Genomic DNA, 24,682 nt, shown 5'->3' with positions numbered 1-24,682 from the left:
CAATCAGCTTCGATCTCGGCGGCGGCACCCCCCGCGCTCAACAACTTCGACCCCCCGCCCTTCTTGGCTCCAGGGGCCCCTCAATCAACACTCAAGCCCAGGGGCCCCCACCACTCCAAGTCCTGCCCAGAAATGTACGCAAAGAATGGCGCCGCAATGTGAGAAAATAAAACACGGGTCCTCCGATCGTCCAATCAGAACCTCCTCCACATCCCCAAATCTGGCGGAGAAGGACGATTCGCAGTCCAAGGAGCGCGGCTCCGGAACGTTCCTCCCGCAGAGGAAAACCGCAAGACTCGTCTATTGTGAGGCGGACCGGACGATCTCATTGGATGAAGCACTCTGAGGTGATTCACTTCTCATTTGTAGCTGTACAAGATGGGAGGGGCGAACTGTGTGGTGAGGTGGGCGGGGTTAGGGGCGGAGTCTATGTTATGTGGAGCAGATTGGAGGAGAGGTCGGTGTGAAGAGGTGGGCGGGTTATACGAAGTATGGGAGGAGTTATCGGCGGGTGAAGTGGGCGGGGTACACGAAGTGTGGGAGGAGTTATCGGCGGGTGAAGTGGGCGGGGTACACGAAGTGTGGGAGGAGTTATCGGCGGGTGAAGTGGGCGGGGTGATCGGTGTGAGGTGAGTGGAGATGTATGAAATGCGTGTAATCTGTAACACGGAAGGTGATTGGCTCCTCACATGTGGGCGGGGTTGGGATGAGGATTGAGCTGTGAGGAGAATTCCCGCTCTCCGGAGACTCGGTCAGCCATTGGTTGTCTCACCTGTCACTGTACTGAGGGGGAGGAGTCTACACTACGGAGGTAAAGGTATGAAAGGAGGAGCCTATGTGGTGATGTCATATCTCCTCCCATCTTCTACAGACCGGATGTGAGGAGGTAACAATCACCATCCGGGTCCCCGATCCAGAGATCTCTGTCACTTCCTGTCCTCCACACAGGACATCCCACCAATCAGAGGCCTCCCCTCATCATCTCTGATCTGTGATTGGACAGTGATACTCTGAAGCCCCTCCCCTCATAGTTCTACATCTCCACCAATCACATCCCTCCATTCCTCTCTCAGTATTGGGATTGATGTCTCATATTTCTCCTCCTATCAGGGTGAAGATGAGTGTGGGACCTCCCAGTGGGCGGCGCTCTGTGTCTCCTCGGGTCCTCCTCTTGGATATAAACCCTCCTGGTTGGGCGATGGTGAGGGCGGAGCTCTGTGAGGCGTTAATGAACACGCTGAGCCTGGCGGCGGCGACGTCACCGAGAGGAGAACTACTGAGCGTCTACTCCGCCCGGGACACGCCCCAGTGTCTCCTCCCCCTACAGGTAACCCCTCCCCCTACTGAGCGTCTACTCCGCCCGGGACACGCCCCAGTGTCTCCTCCCCCTACAGGTAACTCCTCCCCCTACTGAGCGTCTACTCCGCCCGGGACACGCCCCAGTGTCTCCTCCCCCTACAGGTAACTCCTCCCCCTACTGAGCGTCTACTCCGCCCGGGACACGCCCCAGTGTCTCCTCCCCCTACAGGTAACTCCTCCCCCTACTGAGCGTCTACTCCGCCCGGGACACGCCCCAGTGTCTCCTCCCCCTACAGGTAACTCCTCCCCCTACTGAGCGTCTACTCCGCCCGGGACACGCCCCAGTGTCTCCTCCCCCTACAGGTAACCCCTCCCCCTACTGGGCGTCTACTCCGCCCGGGACACGCCCCAGTGTCTCCTCCCCCTACAGGTAACCCCTCCCCCTACTGAGCGTCTACTCCGCCCGGGACACGCCCCAGTGTCTCCTCCCCCTACAGGTACCCCCTCCCCCTACTGAGCGTCTACTCCGCCCGGGACACGCCCCAGTGTCTCCTCCCCCTACAGGTAACTCCTCCCCCTACTGAGCGTCTACTCCGTCCGGGACACGCCCCAGTGTCTCCTCCCCCTACAGGTAACTCCTCCCCCTACTGAGCGTCTACTCCGCCCGGGACACGCCCCAGTGTCTCCTCCCCCTACAGGTAACCCCTCCCCCTACTGAGCGTCTACTCCGCCCGGGACACGCCCAGTGTCTCCTCCCCCTACAGGTAACTCCTCCCCCTACTGAGCGTCTACTCCGCCCGGGACACGCCCCAGTGTCTCCTCCCCCTACAGGTAACTCCTCCCCCTACTGAGCGTCTACTCCGCCCGGGACACGCCCCAGTGTCTCCTCCCCCTACAGGTAACTCCTCCCCTACTGAGTGTCTACTCCGCCCGGGACACGCCCCAGTGTCTCCTCCCCCTACAGGTAACTCCTCCCCCTACCGAGCGTCTACTCCGCCCGGGACACGCCCTAGTGTCTCCTCCCCCTACAGGTAACTCCTCCCCCTACTGAGCATCTACTCCGCCCGGGACACGCCCCAGTGTCTCCTCCCCCTACAGGTAACCCTTCCCCCTACTGAGCGTCTACTCCGCCCGGGACACGCCCCAGTGTCTCCTCCCCCTACAGGTAACTCCTCCCCCTACCGAGCGTCTACTCCGCCCGGGACACGCCCCAGTGTCTCCTCCCCCTACAGGTAACCCCTCCCCTACTGAGCGTCTACTCCGCCCGGGACACGCCCCAGTGTCTCCTCCCCCCACAGGTAACTCCTCCCCCTACTGAGCGTCTACTCCGCCCGGGACACGCCCCAGTGTCTCCTCCCCCTACAGGTAACTCCTCCCCCTACTGAGCGTCTACTCCGCCCGGGACACGACCCAGTGTCTCCTCCCCCTACAGGTAACTCCTCCCCTACTGAGCGTCTACTCCGCCCGGGACACGCCCCAGTGTCTCCTCCCCCTACAGGTAACTCCTCCCCCTACCGAGCGTCTACTCCGACCGGGACACGCCCCAGTGTCTCCTCCCCCTGCAGGTAACTCCTCCCCCTACTGAGTGTCTACTCCGCCCGGGACACGCCCCAGTGTCTCCTCCCCCTACAGGTAACTCCTCCCCCTACCGAGCGTCTACTCCGCCCGGGACACGCCCTAGTGTCTCCTCCCCCTACAGGTAACTCCTCCCCCTACTGAGCATCTACTCCGCCCGGGACACGCCCCAGTGTCTCCTCCCCCTACAGGTAACTCCTCCCCCTACTGAGCGTCTACTCCGCCCGGGACACGCCCTAGTGTCTCCTCCCCCTACAGGTAACTCCTCCCCCTACCGAGCGTCTACTCCGCCCGGGACACGCCCCAGTGTCTCCTCCCCCTACAGGTAACCCCTCCCCCTACTGAGCGTCTACTCCGCCCGGGACACGCCCCAGTGTCTCCTCCCCCTACAGGTAACTCCTCCCCCTACTGAGCGTCTACTCCGCCCGGGACACGCCCCAGTGTCTCCTCCCCCTACAGGTAACCCCTCCCCCTACTGAGCGTCTACTCCGCCCGGGACACGCCCCAGTGTCTCCTCCCCCTACAGGTAACTCCTCCCCCTACTGAGTGTCTACTCCGCCCGGGACACGCCCCAGTGTCTCCTCCCCCTACAGGTAACCCCTCCCCCTACTGAGCGTCTACTCCGCCCGGGACACGCCCCAGTGTCTCCTCCCCCTACAGGTAACCCCTCCCCCTACTGAGCGTCTACTCCGCCCGGGACACGCCCCAGTGTCTCCTCCCCCTACAGGTAACTCCTCCCCCTACTGAGCGTCTACTCCGCCCGGGACACGCCCCAGTGTCTCCTCCCCCTACAGGTAACTCCTCCCCCTACCGAGCGTCTACTCTACCCGGGACACGCCACAGTGTCTCCTCGCCCTACAAGTAACTCCTCCCCCTACTGAGCGTCTACTCCGCCCGGGACACGCCCCAGTGTCTCCTCCCCCTACAGGTAACCCCTCCCCCTACTGAGCGTCTACTCCGCCCGGGACACGCCCCAGTGTCTCCTCCCCCTACAGGTAACTCCTCCCCTACCGAGCGTCTACTCCGCCCGGGACACGCCCCAGTGTCTCCTCCCCCTACAGGTAACTCCTCCCCCTACTGAGCGTCTACTCCGCCCGGGACACGCCCCAGTGTCTCCTCCCCCCACAGGTAACTCTTCCCCCTTCCCTAGCGTCTACCCCGCCCGGGACACGCCCCAGTGTCTCCTCCCCCTACAGGTAACTCCTCCCCCTACTGAGCATCTACTCCGCCCGGGACACGCCCCAGTGTCTCCTCCCCCTACAGGTAACTCCTCCCCCTACTGAGCGTCTACTCCGCCCGGGACACGCCCCAGTGTCTCCTCCCCCTACAGGTAACTCCTCCCCCTACTGAGCGTCTACTCCGCCCGGGACATGCCCTAGTGTCTCCTCCCCCTACAGGCAACTCCTCCCCCTACTGAGCGTCTACTCCGCCCGGGACACGCCCCAGTGTCTCCTCCCCCTACAGGTAACTCCTCCCCCTACTGAGCGTCTAATCCGCCCGGGACACGCCCCAGTGTCTCCTCCCCCTACAGGTAACTCCTCCCCCTACTGAGCGTCTACTCCGCCCGGGACACGCCCCAGTGTCTCCTCCCCCTACAGGTAACTCCTCCCCCTACTGAGCGTCTACTCCGCCCGGGACACGCCCCAGTGTCTCCTCCCCCTACAGGTAACTCCCCCCCCTACTGAGCGTCTACTCCGCCCGGGACACGCCCCAGTGTCTCCTCCCCCTACAGGTAACTCCTCCCCCTACTGAGCGTCTACTCCGCCCGGGACACGCCCCAGTGTCTCCTCCCCCCACAGGTAACTCCTCCCCCTACAGAGCGTCTACTACCGCCAGGGACACGCCCCAGTGTCTCCTCCCCCTACAGGTAACTCCTCCCCCTACTGAGCGTCTACTCCGCCCGGGACACGCCCCAGTGTCTCCTCCCCCTACAGGTAACTCCTCCCCCTACCGAGCGTCTACTCCGCCCGGGACACGCCCCAGTGTCTCCTCCCCCTACAGGTAACTCCTCCCCCTACTGAGCGTCTACTCCGCCCGGGACACGCCCCAGTGTCTCCTCCCCCTACAGGTAACTCCTCCCCCTACTGAGCGTCTACTCTGCCCGGGACACGCCCCAGTGTCTCCTCCCCCTACAGGTAACTCCTCCCCTACTGAGCGTCTACTCCGCCCGGGACACGCCCCAGTGTCTCCTCCCCCCACAGGTAAGTCCTCCCCCTACTGAGCGTCTACTCCGCTCGGGACACGCCCCAGTGTCTCCTCCCCCCACAGGTAACTCCTCCCCCTACTGAGCGTCTACTCCGCCCGGGACACGCCCCAGTGTCTCCTCCCCCTACAGGTAACTCCTCCCCTACTGAGCGTCTACTCCGCCCGGGACACGCCCCAGTGTCTCCTCCCCCTACAGGTAACTCCTCCCCCTACTGAGCGTCTACTCCGCCCGGGACACGCCCCAGTGTCTCCTCCCCCCACAGGTAACTCCTCCCCCTACTGAGCGTCTACTCCGCCCGGGACACGCCCCAGTGTCTCCTCCCCCTACAGGTAACTCCTCCCCCTACCGAGCGTCTACTCCGCCCGGGACACGCCCCAGTGTCTCCTCCCCCTACAGGTAACTCCTCCCCCTACTGAGCGTCTACTCCGCCCGGGACACGCCCCAGTGTCTCCTCCCCCTACAGGTGTGACGGTATCGGTATGATATCCCCGTCAACGTTCCCTTCTTCCCATAACGAAAATCACCCCAATATTCCACGAGGAGGGATATCCCTGGAATCGCCCAGAAAGCCACACATGAGACAAGCTTACTGCTTGAACAACACAGCCTTTAATGTTATAACACACAGCTTATATGTCATTTCCAAAACTGTTACAATGACAAATCTCCGCCCCCCTCACACTGGGGCTTCCATACAGATTATAGGTAGACACGACGGAGCCGATGCTGAAACACATTTTCTTTAGACAGTGACATCAATGACGCTGAGCACTAGCTGTACTGAATACATCAACCAGACCGCTCGACCCCGCATATAGAGAGATAATTACCACAATGAAGCAATCAGAATAATTAACACAAGCCACTTAAACCCAGCTCTCCTTCACACAACACAATAGATCAATTAACCTTTAGAAATAGTGAGGGGACATTAGCACATCAATAACCTGGCTAGCAGGGAGCAGTAAACTGAGACATATAGGCAAATGTATCACAATGGCCCCCCTTTTGCTCCCTGCTCCGGCAAACCCGGTTGGACCTTCCCTGGTCCAGTAGGGTTGACGGGTTCAGAGCTATTAGTCAGAGGTTAACTCCGTTTGGCATGACTGACCTCCCTTGGCAACTGCTTCAGACTCAGGTATGTCACCGGGTCGTCAGATCACACGCCGGTCAGTCCCCAAGTCTTTGTGCGATCTGCAAAGTCACCAGAAGTCAGTGTGAAGACAGCGAATGGGTCTGTGCGCCGCCGTCTAGGTGTCCCGCTATGGGAGGGGCCAGGTTATGGCTCTGAAGTGACAATCCCAGGAGATTCATAAAAAGAAAAAGTTATATTTGTTGAAATGCTGTAGCACTGGTGCTCAGAGTCCGGGGGGGGGGGGGAGGGGAATCAGAGCCCCATAAGGTCAGCCACCCCCTGCTCCCTCCGCAGCCGCCGGTTCTCCTCTTGGAGCTTCTCCAGCTCCATCTCCAGTTCATGCTGCTGTGACCTCAGGTGGTTGTTCTCCTCCTCCCTGCGGCTTATGCACTCCTCCAGCTCTATGTACTCACGGATCAGCTCCTGCTTGCTCATGTCCTGCAGGCTCTCCACGTGGTCCTTCATCATCAGGAACTGGGTGGTGGTGTAAGGGGCCACCGGTGGGCCCTTGGCGAACATCTCGGCACGCATCTGGGACGCCCGCTGCGACTCCCTCTCCTCCAGTCGCTTCTTCTCCTCCCAGGTCAGCTTGTTATACGGCTTCCAGGACCTCTTCTTCTTGAAGGGTGGCCGGCGGTGCCTCTTTCTGCCCAGCTCCCTCCAGGGCCCCTCCGGCTCAGGGCTGTCGCCCATGACCAGCTGACAATGGTGTTTCCTGTTGTCCGTAATAACAGATTGTACCATGAGGGCTTCGTAAGGGGTGCCCAATGGTTCTTCCTGACCCAGCTCCTTTGGATCCCAAGCCGAGTCTACACAATGGGCTGCTGCTGGTGGGCGGTACCCAGGTTGAGACCAATTTGACCTGGTGTTGTCATTCATGGGGCAATTCTGCTTGAAGTGACCCAGCTGTTTGCACCGGAAGCAGCGTTGTTCGTTGCCCTCCTGGCGATGATAGCGAGGGCTAGATGTCACCGGTCTGTTAGGAGGTTGGTATCTAGCGGTTGGTGGGTGTGAGGGCACCGTTTGTGGTGGAGGTTGTTCCTGTGGTGTGACCTGGTTCGTCTTGCGAGTATCTGCATATTCATCCGCCAACTTCGCGGCCTCTGGTAGAGTCATGGGCCTGCGATCTCTCACCCAATCCTTGACGTCCGTCTGGATGTGATTGTAAAATTGCTCCAGGAGCATTAGTTGCAAAATGTCCTCTGCGGTGGTGGCCTGGCTGCTGTTAGCCCAGTTAGAGGCCGACCGGGACAATTGGCATGCCCATTCCGCATAAGAGTCTTTTGTGGTTTTGCGTGAGTCCCTGAACTTCTGTCGGTGGGACTCTGGGGTTACTGCATAACGAGCCAGGAGCACTTCTTTAACCCGGGCGTAGCTATGGATATCCTGATCTGGCACGGTCCGGAAAGCATCAGAAGCTTTGCCTGACAGTTTGCCTGACAATATTGAAACCCAGTCTCCTCTAGCTATTCGGTGCAGGTTACATTGTCGCTCAAAATCCGCCAGGAAGTTATCAATCTCACAGTCCTTTTCATCAAAAGCTTTAAAAGCGCTAAACGGAATCTTCCTTGCGTCTGCTGTGCTGTACTCACTGTTTGGAGAATGTGCGGCTGCTTGTTGGACTGCTGCCAGTTTTAACTGTAGTTCTGCGTCTCTTATTTGTTTATCCTTCTGTAGTTCTGCGTCTCTTATTTGTTTAGCCTTCTGTAGTTCTGCGTCTCTTATTTGTTTCTCCTTCTGTAGTTCTGCGTCTCTTATTTGTTTCTCCTTCTGTAGTTCTGCGTCCCTTATTTGTTTAGCCTTCTGTAGTTCTGCGTCCCTTATTTGTTTAGCCTTCTGTAGCTCTGCGTCTCTTATTTGTTTATCCTTCTGTAGCTCTGCGTTTACTAACATGTCCATCACTTTCAGTACCACATCTGGCGTTGGGTTCGGGCCGAACCACGCTAGCTTCTCTCTCATTAGCTTGTTGGCTGGCGATTCCTCCTCCTGAATCACTGGTGTCTCCATCTCTTGTACTGCTGGCGTTGCTGCAATCCCGTCCTCCTGGTCTAGCTCCATTGATTCTGCTATGATGACCCGCTTGGTTTTGTTGCTAGCAATCCTTCCACGAACTTCCAGTAGTTCTTCCAGTGTCTGCTTGGAATCCGGGTGTGAAGGGGAATAGAAGGGAAAAATCCCACCGCTACCAACCAATTGTGACGGTATCGGTATGATATCCCCGTCAACGTTCCCTTCTTCCCATAACGAAAATCACCCCAATATTCCACGAGGAGGGATATCCCTGGAATCGCCCAGAAAGCCACACATGAGACCAGCTTACTGCTTGAACAACACAGACTTTAATGTTATAACACACAACTTATATGTCATTTCCAAAACTGTTACAATGACAAATCTCCGCCCCCCTCACACTGGGGCTTCCATACAGATGATTAGGTAGACACGACGGGGCCGATGCTGAAACACATTTTCTTTAGACAGTGACATCAATGACGCTGAGCACTAGCTGTACTGAATACATCAACCAGACCGCTCGACCCCGCATATAGAGAGATAATTACCACAATGAAGCAATCAGAATAATTAACACAAGCCACTTAAACCCAGCTCTCCTTCACACAACACAATAGATCAATTAACCTTTAGAAATAGTGAGGGGACATTAGCACATCAATAACCTGGCTAGCAGGGAGCAGTAAACTGAGACATATAGGCAAATGTATCACAATGGCCCCCCTTTTGCTCCCTGCTCCGGCAAACCCGGTTGGACCTTCCCTGGTCCAGTAGGGTTGACGGGTTCAGAGCTATTAGTCAGAGGTTAACTCCGTTTGGCATGACTGACCTCCCTTGGCAACTGCTTCAGACTCAGGTATGTCACCGGGTCGTCAGATCACACGCCGGTCAGTCCCCAAGTCTTTGTGCGATCTGCAAAGTCACCAGAAGTCAGTGTGAAGACAGCGAATGGGTCTGTGCGCCGCCGTCTAGGTGTCCCGCTATGGGAGGGGCCAGGTTATGGCTCTGAAGTGACAATCCCAGGAGATTCATAAAAAGAAAAAGTTATATTTGTTGAAATGCTGTAGCACTGGTGCTCAGAGTCCGGGGGGGGGGGGGGGGGAATCAGAGCCCCATAAGGTCAGCCACCCCCTGCTCCCTCCGCAGCCGCCGGTTCTCCTCTTGGAGCTTCTCCAGCTCCATCTCCAGTTCATGCTGCTGTGACCTCAGGTGGTTGTTCTCCTCCTCCCTGCGGCTTATGCACTCCTCCAGCTCTATGTACTCACGGATCAGCTCCTGCTTGCTCATGTCCTGCAGGCTCTCCACGTGGTCCTTCATCATCAGGAACTGGGTGGTGGTGTAAGGGGCCACCGGTGGGCCCTTGGCGAACATCTCGGCACGCATCTGGGACGCCCGCTGCGACTCCCTCTCCTCCAGTCGCTTCTTCTCCTCCCAGGTCAGCTTGTTATACGGCTTCCAGGACCTCTTCTTCTTGAAGGGTGGCCGGCGGTGCCTCTTTCTGCCCAGCTCCCTCCAGGGCCCCTCCGGCTCAGGGCTGTCGCCCATGACCAGCTGACAATGGTGTTTCCTGTTGTCCGTAATAACAGATTGTACCATGAGGGCTTCGTAAGGGGTGCCCAATGGTTCTTCCTGACCCAGCTCCTTTGGATCCCAAGCCGAGTCTACACAATGGGCTGCTGCTGGTGGGCGGTACCCAGGTTGAGACCAATTTGACCTGGTGTTGTCATTCATGGGGCAATTCTGCTTGAAGTGACCCAGCTGTTTGCACCGGAAGCAGCGTTGTTCGTTGCCCTCCTGGCGATGATAGCGAGGGCTAGATGTCACCGGTCTGTTAGGAGGTTGGTATCTAGCGGTTGGTGGGTGTGAGGGCACCGTTTGTGGTGGAGGTTGTTCCTGTGGTGTGACCTGGTTCGTCTTGCGAGTATCTGCATATTCATCCGCCAACTTCGCGGCCTCTGGTAGAGTCATGGGCCTGCGATCTCTCACCCAATCCTTGACGTCCGTCTGGATGTGATTGTAAAATTGCTCCAGGAGCATTAGTTGCAAAATGTCCTCTGCGGTGGTGGCCTGGCTGCTGTTAGCCCAGTTAGAGGCCGACCGGGACAATTGGCATGCCCATTCCGCATAAGAGTCTTTCGTGGTTTTGCGTGAGTCCCTGAACTTCTGTCGGTGGGACTCTGGGGTTACTGCATAACGAGCCAGGAGCACTTCTTTAACCCGGGCGTAGCTATGGATATCCTGATCTGGCACGGTCCGGAAAGCATCAGAAGCTTTGCCTGACAGTTTGCCTGACAATATTGAAACCCACTCTCTTCTAGCTATTCGGTGCAGGTTACATTGTCGCTCAAAGTCTGCCAGGTAGTTATCAATCTCACAGTCCTTTTCATCAAAAGCTTTAAAAGCGCTAAACGGAATCTTCCTTGCGTCTGCTGTGCTGTACTCACTGTTTGGAGAATGTGCGGCTGCTTGTTGGACTGCTGCCAGTTTTAACTGTAGTTCTGCGTCTCTTATTTGTTTAGCCTTCTGTAGTTCTGCGTCTCTTATTTGTTTAGCCTTCTGTAGTTCTGCGTCTCTTATTTGTTTCTCCTTCTGTAGTTCTGCGTCTCTTATTTGTTTCTCCTTCTGTAGTTCTGCGTCCCTTATTTGTTTAGCCTTCTGTAGTTCTGCGTCCCTTATTTGTTTAGCCTTCTGTAGCTCTGCGTCTCTTATTTGTTTATCCTTCTGTAGCTCTGCGTTTACTAACATGTCCATCACTTTCAGTACCACATCTGGCGTTGGGTTCGGGCCGAACCACGCTAGCTTCTCTCTCATTAGCTTGTTGGCTGGCGATTCCTCCTCCTGAATCACTGGTGTCTCCATCTCTTGTACTGCTGGCGTTGCTGCAATCCCGTCCTCCTGGTCTAGCTCCATTGATTCTGCTATGATGACCCGCTTGGTTTTGTTGCTAGCAATCCTTCCACGAACTTCCAGTAGTTCTTCCAGTGTCTGCTTGGAATCCGGGTGTGAAGGGGAATAGAAGGGAAAAATCCCACTGCTACCAACCAATTGTGACGGTATCGGTATGATATCCCCGTCAACGTTCCCTTCTTCCCATAACGACAATCACCCCAATATTCCACGAGGAGGGATATCCCTGGAATCGCCCAGAAAGCCACACATGAGACCAGCTTACTGCTTGAACAACACAGACTTTAATGTTATAACACACAGCTTATATGTAATTTCCAAAACTGTTACAATGACAAATCTCCGCCCCCCTCACACTGGGGCTTCCATACAGATGAGTAGGTAGACACGACGGGGCCGATGCTGAAACACATTTTCTTTAGACAGTGACATCAATGACGCTGAGCACTAGCTGTACTGAATACATCAACCAGACCGCTCGACCCCGCATATAGAGAGATAATTACCACAATGAAGCAATCAGAATAATTAACACAAGCCACTTAAACCCAGCTCTCCTTCACACAACACAATAGATCAATTAACCTTTAGAAATAGTGAGGGGACATTAGCACATCAATAACCTGGCTAGCAGGGAGCAGTAAACTGAGACATATAGGCAAATGTATCACAACAGGTAACTCCTCCCCCTACCGAGCGTCTACTCCGCCCGGGACACGCCCCAGTGTCTCCTCCCCCTACAGGTAACTCCTCCCCCTACCGAGCGTCTACTCCGCCCGGGACACGCCCCAGTGTCTCCTCCCCCTACAGGTAACTCCTCCCCCTACTGAGCGTCTACTCCGCCCGGGACACGCCCCAGTGTCTCCTCCCCCTACAGGTAACTCCTCCCCCTACCGAGCGTCTACTCCGCCCGGGACACGCCCCAGTGTCTCCTCCCCCTACAGGTAACTCCTCCCCCTACTGAGCGTCTACTCCGCCCGGGACACGCCCCAGTGTCTCCTCCCCCTACAGGTAACTCCTCCCCCTACTGAGCGTCTACTCCGCCCGGGACACGCCCCAGTGTCTCCTCCCCCTACAGGTAACTCCTCCCCCTACTGAGCGTCTACTCTGCCCGGGACACGCCCCAGTGTCTCCTCCCCCTACAGGTAACTCCTCCCCTACTGAGCGTCTACTCCGCCCGGGACACGCCCCAGTGTCTCCTCCCCCTACAGGTAACTCCCCCCCCTACCGAGCGTCTACTCCGCCCGGGACACGCCCCAGTGTCTCCTCCCCCTACAGGTAACTCCTCCCCCTACTGAGCGTCTACTCCGCCCGGGACACGCCCCAGTGTCTCCTCCCCCTACAGGTAACTCCTCCCCCTACCGAGCGTCTACTCCGCCCGGGACACGCCCCAGTGTCTCCTCCCCCTACAGGTAACTCCTCCCCCTACTGAGCGTCTACTCCGCCCGGGACACGCCCCAGTGTCTCCTCCCCCTACAGGTAACTCCACCCCCTACTGAGCGTCTACTCCGCCCGGGACACGCCCCAGTGTCTCCTCCCCCTACAGGTAACTCCTCCCCCTACTGAGCGTCTACTCTGCCCGGGACACGCCCCAGTGTCTCCTCCCCCTACAGGTAACTCCTCCCCTACTGAGCGTCTACTCCGCCCGGGACACGCCCCAGTGTCTCCTCCCCCTACAGGTAACTCCTCCCCCTACTGAGCGTCTACTCCGCCCGGGACACGCCCCAGTGTCTCCTCCCCCTACAGGTAACTCCTCCCCCTACTGAGCGTCTACTCCGCCCGGGACACGCCCCAGTGTCTCCTCCCCCTACAGGTAACTCCTCCCCCTACCGAGCGTCTACTCCGCCCGGGACACGCCCCAGTGTCTCCTCCCCCTACAGGTAACTCCTCCCCCTACCGAGCGTCTACTCCGCCCGGGACACGCCCCAGTGTCTCCTCCCCCTACAGGTAACTCCTCCCCCTACTGAGCGTCTACTCCGCCCGGGACACGCCCCAGTGTCTCCTCCCCCCACAGGTAACTCCTCCCCCTACTGAGCGTCTACTCCGCCCGGGACACGCCCCAGTGTCTCCTCCCCCTACAGGTAACTCCTCCCCCTACTGAGCGTCTACTCCGCCCGGGACACGCCCCAGTGTCTCCTCCCCCTACAGGTAACTCCTCCCCCTACTGAGCGTCTACTCCGCCCGGGACACGCCCCAGTGTCTCCTCCCCCTACAGGTAACTCCTCCCCCTACTGAGCGTCTACTCCGCCCGGGACACGCCCCAGTGTCTCCTCCCCCTACAGGTAACTCCTCCCCCTACCGAGCGTCTACTCCGCCCGGGACACGCCCCAGTGTCTCCTCCCCCTACAGGTAACTCCTCCCCCTACTGAGCGTCTACTCCGCCCGGGACACGCCCCAGTGTCTCCTCCCCCCACAGGTAACTCCTCCCCATACTGAGCGTCTACTCCGCCCGGGACACGCCCCAGTGTCTCCTCCCCCTACAGGTAACTCCTCCCCCTACTGAGCGTCTACTCCGCCCGGGACACGCCCCAGTGTCTCCTCCCCCTACAGGTAACTCCTCCCCCTACCGAGCGTCTACTCCGCCCGGGACACGCCCCAGTGTCTCCTCCCCCTACAGGTAACTCCTCCCCCTACTGAGCGTCTACTCCGCCCGGGACACGCCCCAGTGTCTCCTCCCCCCACAGGTAACTCCTCCCCCTACTGAGCGTCTACTCCGCCCGGGACACGCCCCAGTGTCTCCTCCCCCTACAGGTAACTCCTCCCCCTACCGAGCGTCTACTCCGCCCGGGACACGCCCCAGTGTCTCCTCCCCCTACAGGTAACTCCTCCCCCTACTGAGCGTCTACTCCGCCCGGGACACGCCACAGTGTCTCCTCCCCCTACAGGTATCTCCTCCCCCTACTGAGCGTCTACTCCGCCCGGGACACGCCCCAGTGTCTCCTCCCCCTACAGGTATCTCCTCCCCCTACTGAGCGTCTACTCCGCCCGGGACACGTCCCAGTGTCTCCTCCCCTACCGGTAACTCCTCCCCCTACTGAGCGTCTACTCCGCCCGGGACACGCCCCAGTGTCTCCTCCCCCTACAGGTAACTCCTCCCCCTACTGAGCGTCTACTTCGCTCGGGACACGCCCCAGTGTCTCCTCCCCATACAGGTAACTCCTCCCCTACTGATAATACTGAGCGTCTACTCCGCCCGGGACACGCCCCAGTGTCTCCTCCCCCTACAGGTATCTCCTCCCCCTACTGAGCGTCTACTCCGCCCGGGACACGTCCCAGTGTCTCCTCCCCCTACAGGTAAGTCCTCCCCCTACTGAGCGTCTACTCCGCCCGGGACACGCCCCAGTGTCTCCTCCCCCTACATGTAACCCCTCCCCCTACTGAGCGTCTACTCCGCCCGGGACACGCCACAGTGTCTCCTCCCCCTACAGGTAACCCCTCCCCCTACTGAGCGTCTACTCCGCCCGGGACACGCCCCAGTGTCTCCTCCCCCTACAGGTAACCCCTCCCCCTACTGAGCGTCTACTCCGCCCGGGACACGCCCCAGTGTCTCCTCCCCCTACAGGTAACTCCTCCCCCTACTGAGCGTCTACTCCGCCCGGGACACGCCCCAGTGTCTCCTCCCCCTACAGGTAAGTCCTCCCCCTACTGAGCGTCTACTCCGCCCGGGACACGCCCCAGTGTCTCCTCCCCCTACAGGTAACCCCTCCCCCTACTGAGCGTCTACTCCGCCCGGGACACGCCCCAGTGTCTCCTCCCCCTACAGGTAACTCCTCCCCCTACTGAGCGTCTACTCCGCCCGGGACACGTCCCAGTGTCTCCTCCCCCCACAGGTAACCCCTCCCCCTACTGAGCGTCTACTCCGCCCGGGACACTCCCCAGTGTCTCCTCCCCCTACAGGTAACTCCTCCCCCTACTGAGCGTCTACTCCGCTCGGGACACGCCCCAGTGTCTCCTCCCCATACAGGTAACTCCTCCCCTACTGATAATACTGAGCGTCTACTCCGCCCGGGACACGCCCCAGTGTCTCCTCCCCCTACAGGTATCTCCTCCCCCTACTGAGCGTCTACTCCGCCCGGGACACGCCCCAGTGTCTCCTCCCCCTACAGGTAACTCCTCCCCCTACTGAGCATCTACTCCGCCCGGGACACGCCCTAGTGTCTCCTCCCCCTACAGGTAACTCCTCCCCTACTGATAATACTGAGCGTCTACTCCGCCCGGGACACGCCCCATTGTCTCCTCCCCCTACAGGTAACTCCTCCCCCTACTGAGCGTCTACTCCGCCCGGGACACGCCCCAGTGTCTCCTCCCCCTACAGGTATCTCCTCCCCCTACTGAGCGTCTACTCCGCCCGGGACACGTCCCAGTGTCTCCTCCCCTACCGGTAACTCCTCCCCCTACTGCGCGTCTACTCCGCCCGGGACACGCCCCAGTGTCTCCTCCCCCTACAGGTAACTCCTCCCCCTACTGAGCGTCTACTCCGCCCGGGACACGCCACAGTGTCTCCTCGCCCTACAGGTAACTCCTCCCCCTACTGAGCATCTACTCCGCCCGGGACACGCCCTAGTATCTCCTCCCCCTACAGGGAACTCCTCCTCCTACTGAGCATCTACTCCGCCCGGGACACGCCCCAGTGTCTCCTCCCCTACAGGTAACTCCTCCCCCTACTGATAATACTGAGCGCTTACTCCGCCCGGGACACGCCCCAGTGTCTCCTCCCCCTACAGGTAACTCCTCCCCCTACTGATAATACTGAGGGTCTACTCCGCCCGGGACACGCCCCAGTGTCTCCTCCCCCTACAGGTAACTCCTCCCCTACTGAGCGTCTACACCGCCCGGGACACGCCCCAGTGTCTCCTCCCCCTACAGGTAACTCCTCCCCCTACTGATACTCCACCCGGGACACGCCCCAGTGTCTCCTCCCCCTACAGGTAACTCCTCCCCCTACCGAGCGTCTACTCCGCCCGGGACACGCCCCAGTGTCTCCTCCCCCTACAGGTAACTCCTCCTCCTACTGAGCATCTACTCCGCCCGGGACACGCCCCAGTTTCTCCTCCCCTACAGGTAACTCCTCCCCCTACTGATAATACTGAGCGCTTACTCCGCCCGGGACACGCCCCACTGTCTCCTCCCCCTACAGGTAACTCCTCCCCCTACTGATAATACTGAGCGTCTACTCCGCCCGGGACACGCCCCAGTGTCTCCTCCCCCTACAGGTAACTACTCCCCCTACTGAGCGTCTACTCCGCCCGGGACACGCCCCAGTGTCTCCTCCCCCTACAGGTAACTCCTCCCCCTACTGATACTCCGCCCGGGACACGCCCCAGTGTCTACTCCCCCTACAGGTAACTTCTCCCCCTACTGAGCGTCTACTCCGCCCGGGACACGCCCCAGTGTCTCCTCCCCATACAGGTAACTCCTCCCCTACTGAGCGTCTACTCCGCCCGGGACACGCCCCAGTGTCTCCTCCCCCTACAGGTAACTCCTCCCCCTACCGAGCGTCTACTCCGCCCGGGACACGCCACAGTGTCTCCTCGCCCTACAGGTAACTCCTCCCCCTACTGAGCGTCTACTCCGCCCGGGACATGCCCCAGTGTCTCCTCCCCATACAGGTAACTCCTCCCCTACTGAGCGTCTACTCCGCCCGGGACACGCCCCAGTGTCTCCTCCCCCTACAGGTAACTCCTCCCCCTACCGAGCGTCTACTCTACCCGGGACACGCCACAGTGTCTCCTCCCCCTACAGGTAACTCCTCCCCCTACTGAGCGTCTACTCCGCCCGGGACATGCCCTAGTGTCTCCTCCCCCTACAGGTAACTCCTCCCCCTACCGAGCGTCTACTCCGCCCGGGACACGCCCCAGTGTCTCCTCCCCCTACAGGTAACTCCTCCCCCTACTGAGCATCTACTCCGCCCGGGACACGCCCCAGTGTCTCCTCCCCTACAGGTAACTCCTCCCCCTACTGATAACACTGAGCGCTTACTCCGCCCGGGACACGCCCCAGTGTCTCCTCCCCCTACAGGTAACTCCTCCCCCTACTGATAATTCTGAGCGTCTACTCCGCCCGGGACACGCCCCAGTGTCTCCTCCCCCTACAGGTAACTACTCCCCCTACTGAGCGTCTACTCCGCCCGGGACACGCCCCAGTGTCTCCTCCCCCTACAGGTAACTCCTCCCCCTACTGATACTCCGCCCGGGACACGCCCCAGTGTCTACTCCCCCTACAGGTAACTTCTCCCCCTACTGAGCGTCTACTCCGCCCGGGACACGCCCCAGTGTCTCCTCCCCATACAGGTAACTCCTCCCCTACTGAGCGTCTACTCCGCCCGGGACACGCCCCAGTGTCTCCTCCCCCTACAGGTAACTCCTCCCCCTACCGAGCGTCTACTCCGCCCGGGACACGCCACAGTGTCTCCTCGCCCTACAGGTAACTCCTTCCCCTACTGAGCGTCTACTCCGCCCGGGACACGCCCCAGTGTCTCCTCCCCCTACAGGTAACTCCTCCCCTACTGAGCGTCTACTCCGCCCGGGACACGCCCCAGTGTCTCCTCCCCCTACAGGTAACTCCTCCCCCTACCGAGCGTCTACTCTACCCGGGACACGCCACAGTGTCTCCTCGCCCTACAAGTAACTCCTCCCCCTACTGAGCGTCTACTCCGCCCGGGACATGCCCTAGTGTCTCCTCCCCCTACAGGTAACTCCTCCCCCTTCCCTAGCGTCTACCCCGCCCGGGACACGCCCCAGTGTCTCCTCCCCCTACAGGTAACTCCTCCCCCTACTGAGCATCTACTCCGCCCGGGACACGCCCCAGTGTCTCCTCCCCTACAGGTAACTCCTCCCCCTACTGATAATACTGAGCGCTTACTCCGCCCGGGACACGCCCCAGTGTCTCCTCCCTCTACAGGTAACTCCTCCCCTCCTGAGCGTCTACTCCGCCCGGGACACGCCCCAGTGTCTCCTCCCCCCACAGGTAACTCCTCCCCCTACTGAGCGTCTACTCCGCCCGGGACACGCCCCAGTGTCTCCTCCCCCTACAGGTAACTCCTCCCCCTACCGAGCGTCTACTCCGCCCGGGACACGCCCCAGTGTCTCCTCCCCCTACAGGTAACTCCTCCCCCTACTGAGCGTCTACTCCGCCCGGGACACGCCCCAGTGTCTCCTCCCCCTACAGGTAACTACTCCCCCTACTGAGCGTCTACTCCGCCCGGGACACGCCCCAGTGTCTCCTCCCCCTACAGGTAACTCCTCCCCCTACTGATACTCCGCCCGGGACACGCCCCAGTGTCTACTCCCCCTACAGGTAACTTCTCCCCCTACTGAGCGTCTACTCTGCCCGGGACACGCCCCAGTGTCTCCTCCCCATACAGGTAACTCCTCCCCTACTGAGCGTCTACTCCGCCCGGGACACGCCCCAGTGTCTCCTCCCCCTACAGGTAACTCCTCCCCCTACCGAGCGTCTACTCCGCCCGGGACACGCCACAGTGTCTCCTCGCCCTACAGGTAACTCCTCCCCCTACTGAGCGTCTACTCCGCCCGGGACACGACCCAGTGTCTCCTCCCCCTACAGGTAACTCCTCCCCCTACTGAGCGTCTACTCCGCCCGGGACACGCCCCAGTGTCTCCTTCCCCTACAGGTAACTCCTCCCCCTACCGAGCGTCTACTCTACCCGGGACACGCCACAGTGTCTCCTCGCCCTACAGGTAACTCCTCCCCCTACTGAGCGTCTACTCCGCCCGGGACACGACCCAGTGTCTCCTCCCCCTACAGGTAACTCCTCCCCTACTGAGCGTCTACTCCGCCCGGGACACGCCCCAGTGTCTCCTCCCCCTACAGGTAACTCCTCCCCCTACCGAGCGTCTACTCCGCCCGGGACACGCCACAGTGTCTCCTCGCCCTACAGGTAACTCCTCCCCCTACTGAGCGTCTACTCCGCCCGGGACATGCCCCAGTGTCTCCTCCCCATACAGGTAACTCCTCCCCTACTGAGCGTCTACTCCGCCCGGGACACGCCCCAGTGTCTCCTCCCCCTACAGGTAACTCCTCCCCCTACCGAGCGTCTACTCCGCCCGGGACACGCCCCAGTGTCTCCTCCCCCTACAGGTAACTCCTCCCCCTACTGAGCGTCTACTCCGCCCGGGACACGCCCCAGTGTCTCCTCCCCCTACAGGTAACTCCTCCCCCTACTGAGCATCTACTCCGCCCGGGACACGCCCCAGTGTCTCCTCCCCTACAGGTAACTCCTCCCCCTACTGATAATACTGAGCGTCTACTCCGCCCGGGACACGCCCCAGTGTCTCCTCCCCCTACAGGTAACATTTAATAATGATGTGCGGATATATGAAGTGTTTTTTCTCTTTGTCTTTTTGTAGCCGCTGAGAGGAAATTTTATTCGCCTTCACAGCTGCCTATCAGAGCTGTACTCTATCTGTGGGGAGGGGTCTCAGGCTCTCCGAACCCGATCATTGGCTCTGGCCGTCCTGGATGCTCTGCAGCAGAACAGACAGCTGGGCCAGCACAGCGCCTATGGAGGCGGAGCACACAACTCCTTTGTAGAGGTAAAACCCTCCAATCATCACACTGACTGAGCAGAGGACACTTTCCGTGTCATGGGGTGATCGGTGTGATCGGGGTGATGGGGGTGATAGGGGTGATTGGTGTGATTGGTGTGATCGGTGTGATCGATCAGTGTGATGGGGGTTATCGGTGTGATGGGGGTGATCGGTGTGATTGGTGTGATAGGGGTGATGGGGGTGATCGGTGTGATGGGGGTGATCGGTGTGATGGGGTGATTGGTGTGATGGGGGTGATTGGTGTGATGGGTGTGATCGATCGGTGTGATGGGGGTGATCGATCGGTGTAATTGGGGTGATGGGTGTGATCGGTCGGTGTGATCGGTGTGATCGTGTGATTGGTGTGATCGGGGTGACCGATCGGTGTGGACATACTCAGATTGTCTTCTTTCATACACAGGTGTTGGTTTTGTCCACCCGGCGGGGACAGGAAGTGGCCTCTGACCTGGATGACGGGTTGAAGGACTCGGATCTCAGTACATTGCGTAGATTGCTGGTTGTCCAATTGTCATGTGATGTGGAGGACGGCGGGAGCAACGAGGCTTCTCCAGACCCCGCCAGAGATCCGGATCACAGTATGTAGGCGTGTAGTCCCTTCCCTCCGCCTTCTACATACATGACGTGACATTCCCGATCATTCCTGGTGATGTTCTCCATCTCCTCCATACTCCTCCGTCTTCTACATACATGACGTGACATTCCCGATCATTCCTGGTGATGTTCTCCATCTCCTCCATACTCCTCTGTCTTCTACATACATGACGTGACATTCCCGATCATTCCTGGTGATGTTCTCCATCTCCTCCATACTCCTCTGTCTTCTACATACATGACGTGACATTCCCGATCATTCCTGGTGATGTTCTCCATCTCCTCCATACTCCTCCGTCTTCTACATACATGACGTGACATTCCCGATCATTCCTGGTGATGTTCTCCATCTCCTCCATACTCCTCCGTCTTCTACATACATGACGTGACATTCCCGATCATTCCTGGTGATGTTCTCCATCTCCTCCATACTCCTCCGTCTTCTACATACATGACGTGACATTCCCGATCATTCCTGGTGATGTTCTCCATCTCCTCCATACTCCTCTGTCTTCTACATACATGACGTGACATTCCCGATCATTCCTGGTGATGTTCTCCATCTCCTCCATACTCCTCTGTCTTCTACATACATGACGTGACATTCCCGATCATTCCTGGTGATGTTCTCCATCTCCTCCATACTCCTCCGTCTTCTACATACATGACGTGACATTCCCGATCATTCCTGGTGATGTTCTCCATCTCCTCCATACTCCTCTGTCTTCTACATACATGACGTGACATTCCCGATCATTCCTGGTGATGTTCTCCATCTCCTCCATACTCCTCTGTCTTCTACATACATGACGTGACATTCCCGATCATTCCTGGTGATGTTCTCCATCTCCTCCATACTCCTCCGTCTTCTACATACATGACGTGACATTCCCGATCATTCCTGGTGATGTTCTCCATCTCCTCCATACTCCTCTGTCTTCTACATACATGACGTGACATTCCCGATCATTCCTGGTGATGTTCTCCATCTCCTCCATACTCCTCCGTCTTCTACATACATGACGTGACATTCCCGATCATTCCTGGTGATGTTCTCCATCTCCTCCATACTCCTCCGTCTTCTACATACATGACGTGACATTCCCGATCATTCCTGGTGATGTTCTCCATCTCCTCCATACTCCTCCATCTTCTACATACATGACGTGACATTCCCGATCATTCCTGGTGATGTTCTCCATCTCCTCCATACTCCTCTGTCTTCTACATACATGACGTGACATTCCCGATCATTCCTGGTGATGTTCTCCATCTCCTCCATACTCCTCTGTCTTCTACATACATGACGTGACATTCCCGATCATTCCTGGTGATGTTCTCCATCTCCTCCATACTCCTCCGTCTTCTACATACATGACGTGACATTCCCGATCATTCCTGGTGATGTTCTCCATCTCCTCCATACTCCTCCATCTTCTACATACATGACGTGACATTCCCGATCATTCCTGGTGATGTTCTCCATCTCCTCCATACTCCTCCATCTTCTACATACATGACGTGACATTCCCGATCATTCCTGGTGATGTTCTCCATCTCCTCCATACCCTTCCATCTTCTACATACATGACGTGACATTCCCGATCATTCCTGGTGATGTTCTCCATCTCCTCCATACTCCTCCGTCTTCTACATACATGACGTGACATTCCCAATCATTCCTGGTGATGTTCTCCATCTCCTCCATACTCCTCCGCCTTCTACATACATGACGTGACATTCCCGATCATTCCTGGTGATGTTCTCCATCTCCTCCATCTTCTACATACATGACGTGACATTGCCGATCATTCCTGGTGATGTTCTCCATCTCCTCCATACCCCTCCGCCTTCTACATACATGACGTGTCTGTAACGACCCCCCGGGTATGAAAGGGGTTAAAGTTGTTCAGGACATTCCATTCCCGAACCCAAAGGCAGCTCCCGGACCCTCTAACCAGGCAAACTAGAAACCCATACGAATAGTTCTCCCCCAAATACGAGACGAGGCTCCATGTTGAGGGTCAAACAGGAATCAGACTGTTTATTAGAAGCAGAATACAAGTCTTATATACAGTAGAAGAGGAGGTTCCCCCCTCCTGCTCATATTACTCTAACAATACACCTGTAACCAGAAACATACATTTACATGAGCTAATTAACTAATCCCTTAAAGCAGCCGATGTGACTCCGTGTCCTCCTGGGCATTGTTATGATAAATCAGGATGTCACTACTGGTCAGACTTGTTGTCACCGAGCTTCACACAGTAGATGATACATTATCATAAGTATAAACACAGGACACCTTCTCACAATAGCAGAGATAATTATCACAAACAACAATGGGTGAAAGACTCTAAGGCCCCGTACACACGAGGGGTTATCCGCTGGAAACGGTCCGCCGGACCGTTTCCAGCGGACATTCCTCCTCCGGATTTTGATCCGATGGCTTGTACACACCATCAGATCAAAATCCGCGCGGAAAACATCCGCGGTCACGTGTCGTGCCGTGAAGGTGAATACTTCCACGCATGCGTCGAATCATTACGACGCATGCGAGGGATGGGAGCGGACGGACTGATCCGGTGAGTCTGTACAGACGACCGGATCAGTCCGCTGGACTGGATTCCAGCTGATAGATTTCTTAGCATGCTACAAAAATTTTATCCGCTGGGAATCAGTCGGCTGGATTTTTATCCGCCGAAAATTGTCCGCTCGGGCGTACACACGACCGGATCTATCCGCTGGAACTGATCCGCGGATCAATCCCAGCGGATAGATCTGGTCATCTGTACGAGGCCTCAGGCCGCGTACACACGGTCGAACATATCCGCTGAAATTGGTCCGTGGACATGTCTGACCCTGTGTACCGCCTAGCGGACAGGTTTCCAGCGGACAAAAGTTTCTAAGCAAGCTAAGAAACTTGTCTGCTGGAAACATGTCCGCTGGTTATGACGTGTAACCAGCGTCCCGAAATCCAGCACATGCGTCGAATTGATTCGACGCATGCGTGGAAGCATTGCACTTCCGTGTTTGAGAACGTCGGTGTCTTCTACATCACTGCGTTCTCTGTCCGCGGGGATTTTGGTCTGATGGTGTGTACACAAATCAGATCAAAAGCTCCCAGGAGACATGTACTTGTAGCGGACCGTTTTCATCGGACATGTCTCCTCGTGTGTACGGGGCCTTAGAGCCGGTTCACACCGGGGCAGCACGACTTTTAGCGTGACTTTGCGAGGCGATTTAGACACGACTTCAGCGTGAATCACAGCGCAACTTAAAGTCGCCCTTCAGGAGGGGGAACTCCATGCCAAATTTTAAATATAAAAACGGCTTGGGGGTCACGCAGCACAGCCGGTCAGGAAAGGGGGTGGGGACGAGCGAGCGTCCCCCCCACCTGAACCTTACCAGGCCGCATGCCCTCAACATGGGGGGGGTGGGTGCTTTGGGGCAGGGGGGCGACGGGGGTCTTCTTCCAACTTCAGGGGTCTCCTTCCGACTTCTCTGCTTTCTGGTTCTTTATGCCGGGCTCCTCCGCTATCTTCTTCCAGCTCTTTTACTAGCGGGGGCCCGGTCTTCTCCCTTCTTCTGACTTCGGGGGCCTTCTTCCGACTTCTCTGCTCTCTTCTCCCGCTCTGCCGAGCACCTCCAGCTCTTTTACTAGCGGGGGCCCGGTCTTCTCCCTTCTTCTGACTTCGGGGGCCTTCTTCCGACTTCTCTGCTCTCTTCTCCCGCTCTGCCGAGCACCTCCAGCTCTTTTACTAGCGGGGGCCCGGTCTTCTCCCTTCTTCTGACTTCGGGGGCCTTCTTCCGACTTCTCTGCTCTCTTCTCCCGCTCTGCCGAGCACCTCCAGCTCTTTTACTAGCGGGGGCCCGGTCTTCTCCCTTCTTCTGACTTCGGGGGTCTTTTTCCGACTTCTCCGCTCTCCGGTTCTTTCTGCCGGGCTCCTCCGCTATCTTCTTCCAGCTCTTTTACTAGCGGGGGCCCGGTCTTCTCCCTTCTTCTGACTTCGGGGGTCTTCTTCCGACTTCTCCGCTCTCTTCTCCCGCTCTGCCTTCTGCCGGGCACCTCCAGCTCTTTTACTAGCGGGGGCCCGGTCTTCTCCCTTCTTCTGACTTCGGGGGTCTTTTTCCGACTTCTCCGCTCTCCGGTTCTTTCTGCCGGGCTCCTCCGCTATCTTCTTCCAGTTCTTTTACTAGCGGGGGCCCGGTCTTCTCCCTTCTTCTGACTTCGGGGGTCTTCTTCCGACTTCTCCGCTCTCTTCTCCCGCTCTGCCTTCTGCCGGGCACCTCCAGCTCTTTTACTAGCGGGGCCCGGTCTTCTCCCTTCTTCTGACTTCGGGGGTCTTTTTCCGACTTCTCCGCTCTCCGGTTCTTTCTGCCGGGCTC

At 58.1% G+C, this 24,682-nt stretch overlaps 1 protein-coding gene across 2 annotated transcripts in view; it reads left to right on the top strand.

The window, feature by feature from the left end:
* The first annotated feature begins 687 nt into the window (after positions 1-687).
* Positions 688-24,682, top strand: part of LOC120921530 (meiosis 1 associated protein) — a 52,509-nt gene continuing 28,514 nt past the window's right edge. The window contains exons 1-4 of one of the 2 annotated variants that reach the window (XM_040334028.1): positions 688-886; positions 1,111-1,327; positions 19,502-19,687; positions 20,103-20,277. In XM_040334028.1, coding sequence (XP_040189962.1) covers positions 1,118-1,327; positions 19,502-19,687; positions 20,103-20,277 — 571 coding nt within the window. In that variant the 5' untranslated portion in view covers positions 688-886; positions 1,111-1,117. The other variant, XM_040334027.1, reaches the window with a different exon arrangement.

Source organism: Rana temporaria (assembly GCF_905171775.1).
Source record: "Rana temporaria chromosome 1 unlocalized genomic scaffold, aRanTem1.1 chr1e, whole genome shotgun sequence".
Classification (NCBI taxonomy): Eukaryota; Metazoa; Chordata; class Amphibia; order Anura; family Ranidae; genus Rana; species Rana temporaria.
Note: the sequence above shows the minus strand (reverse complement) of the source record. Positions and strands in the feature narration are given on the sequence as shown.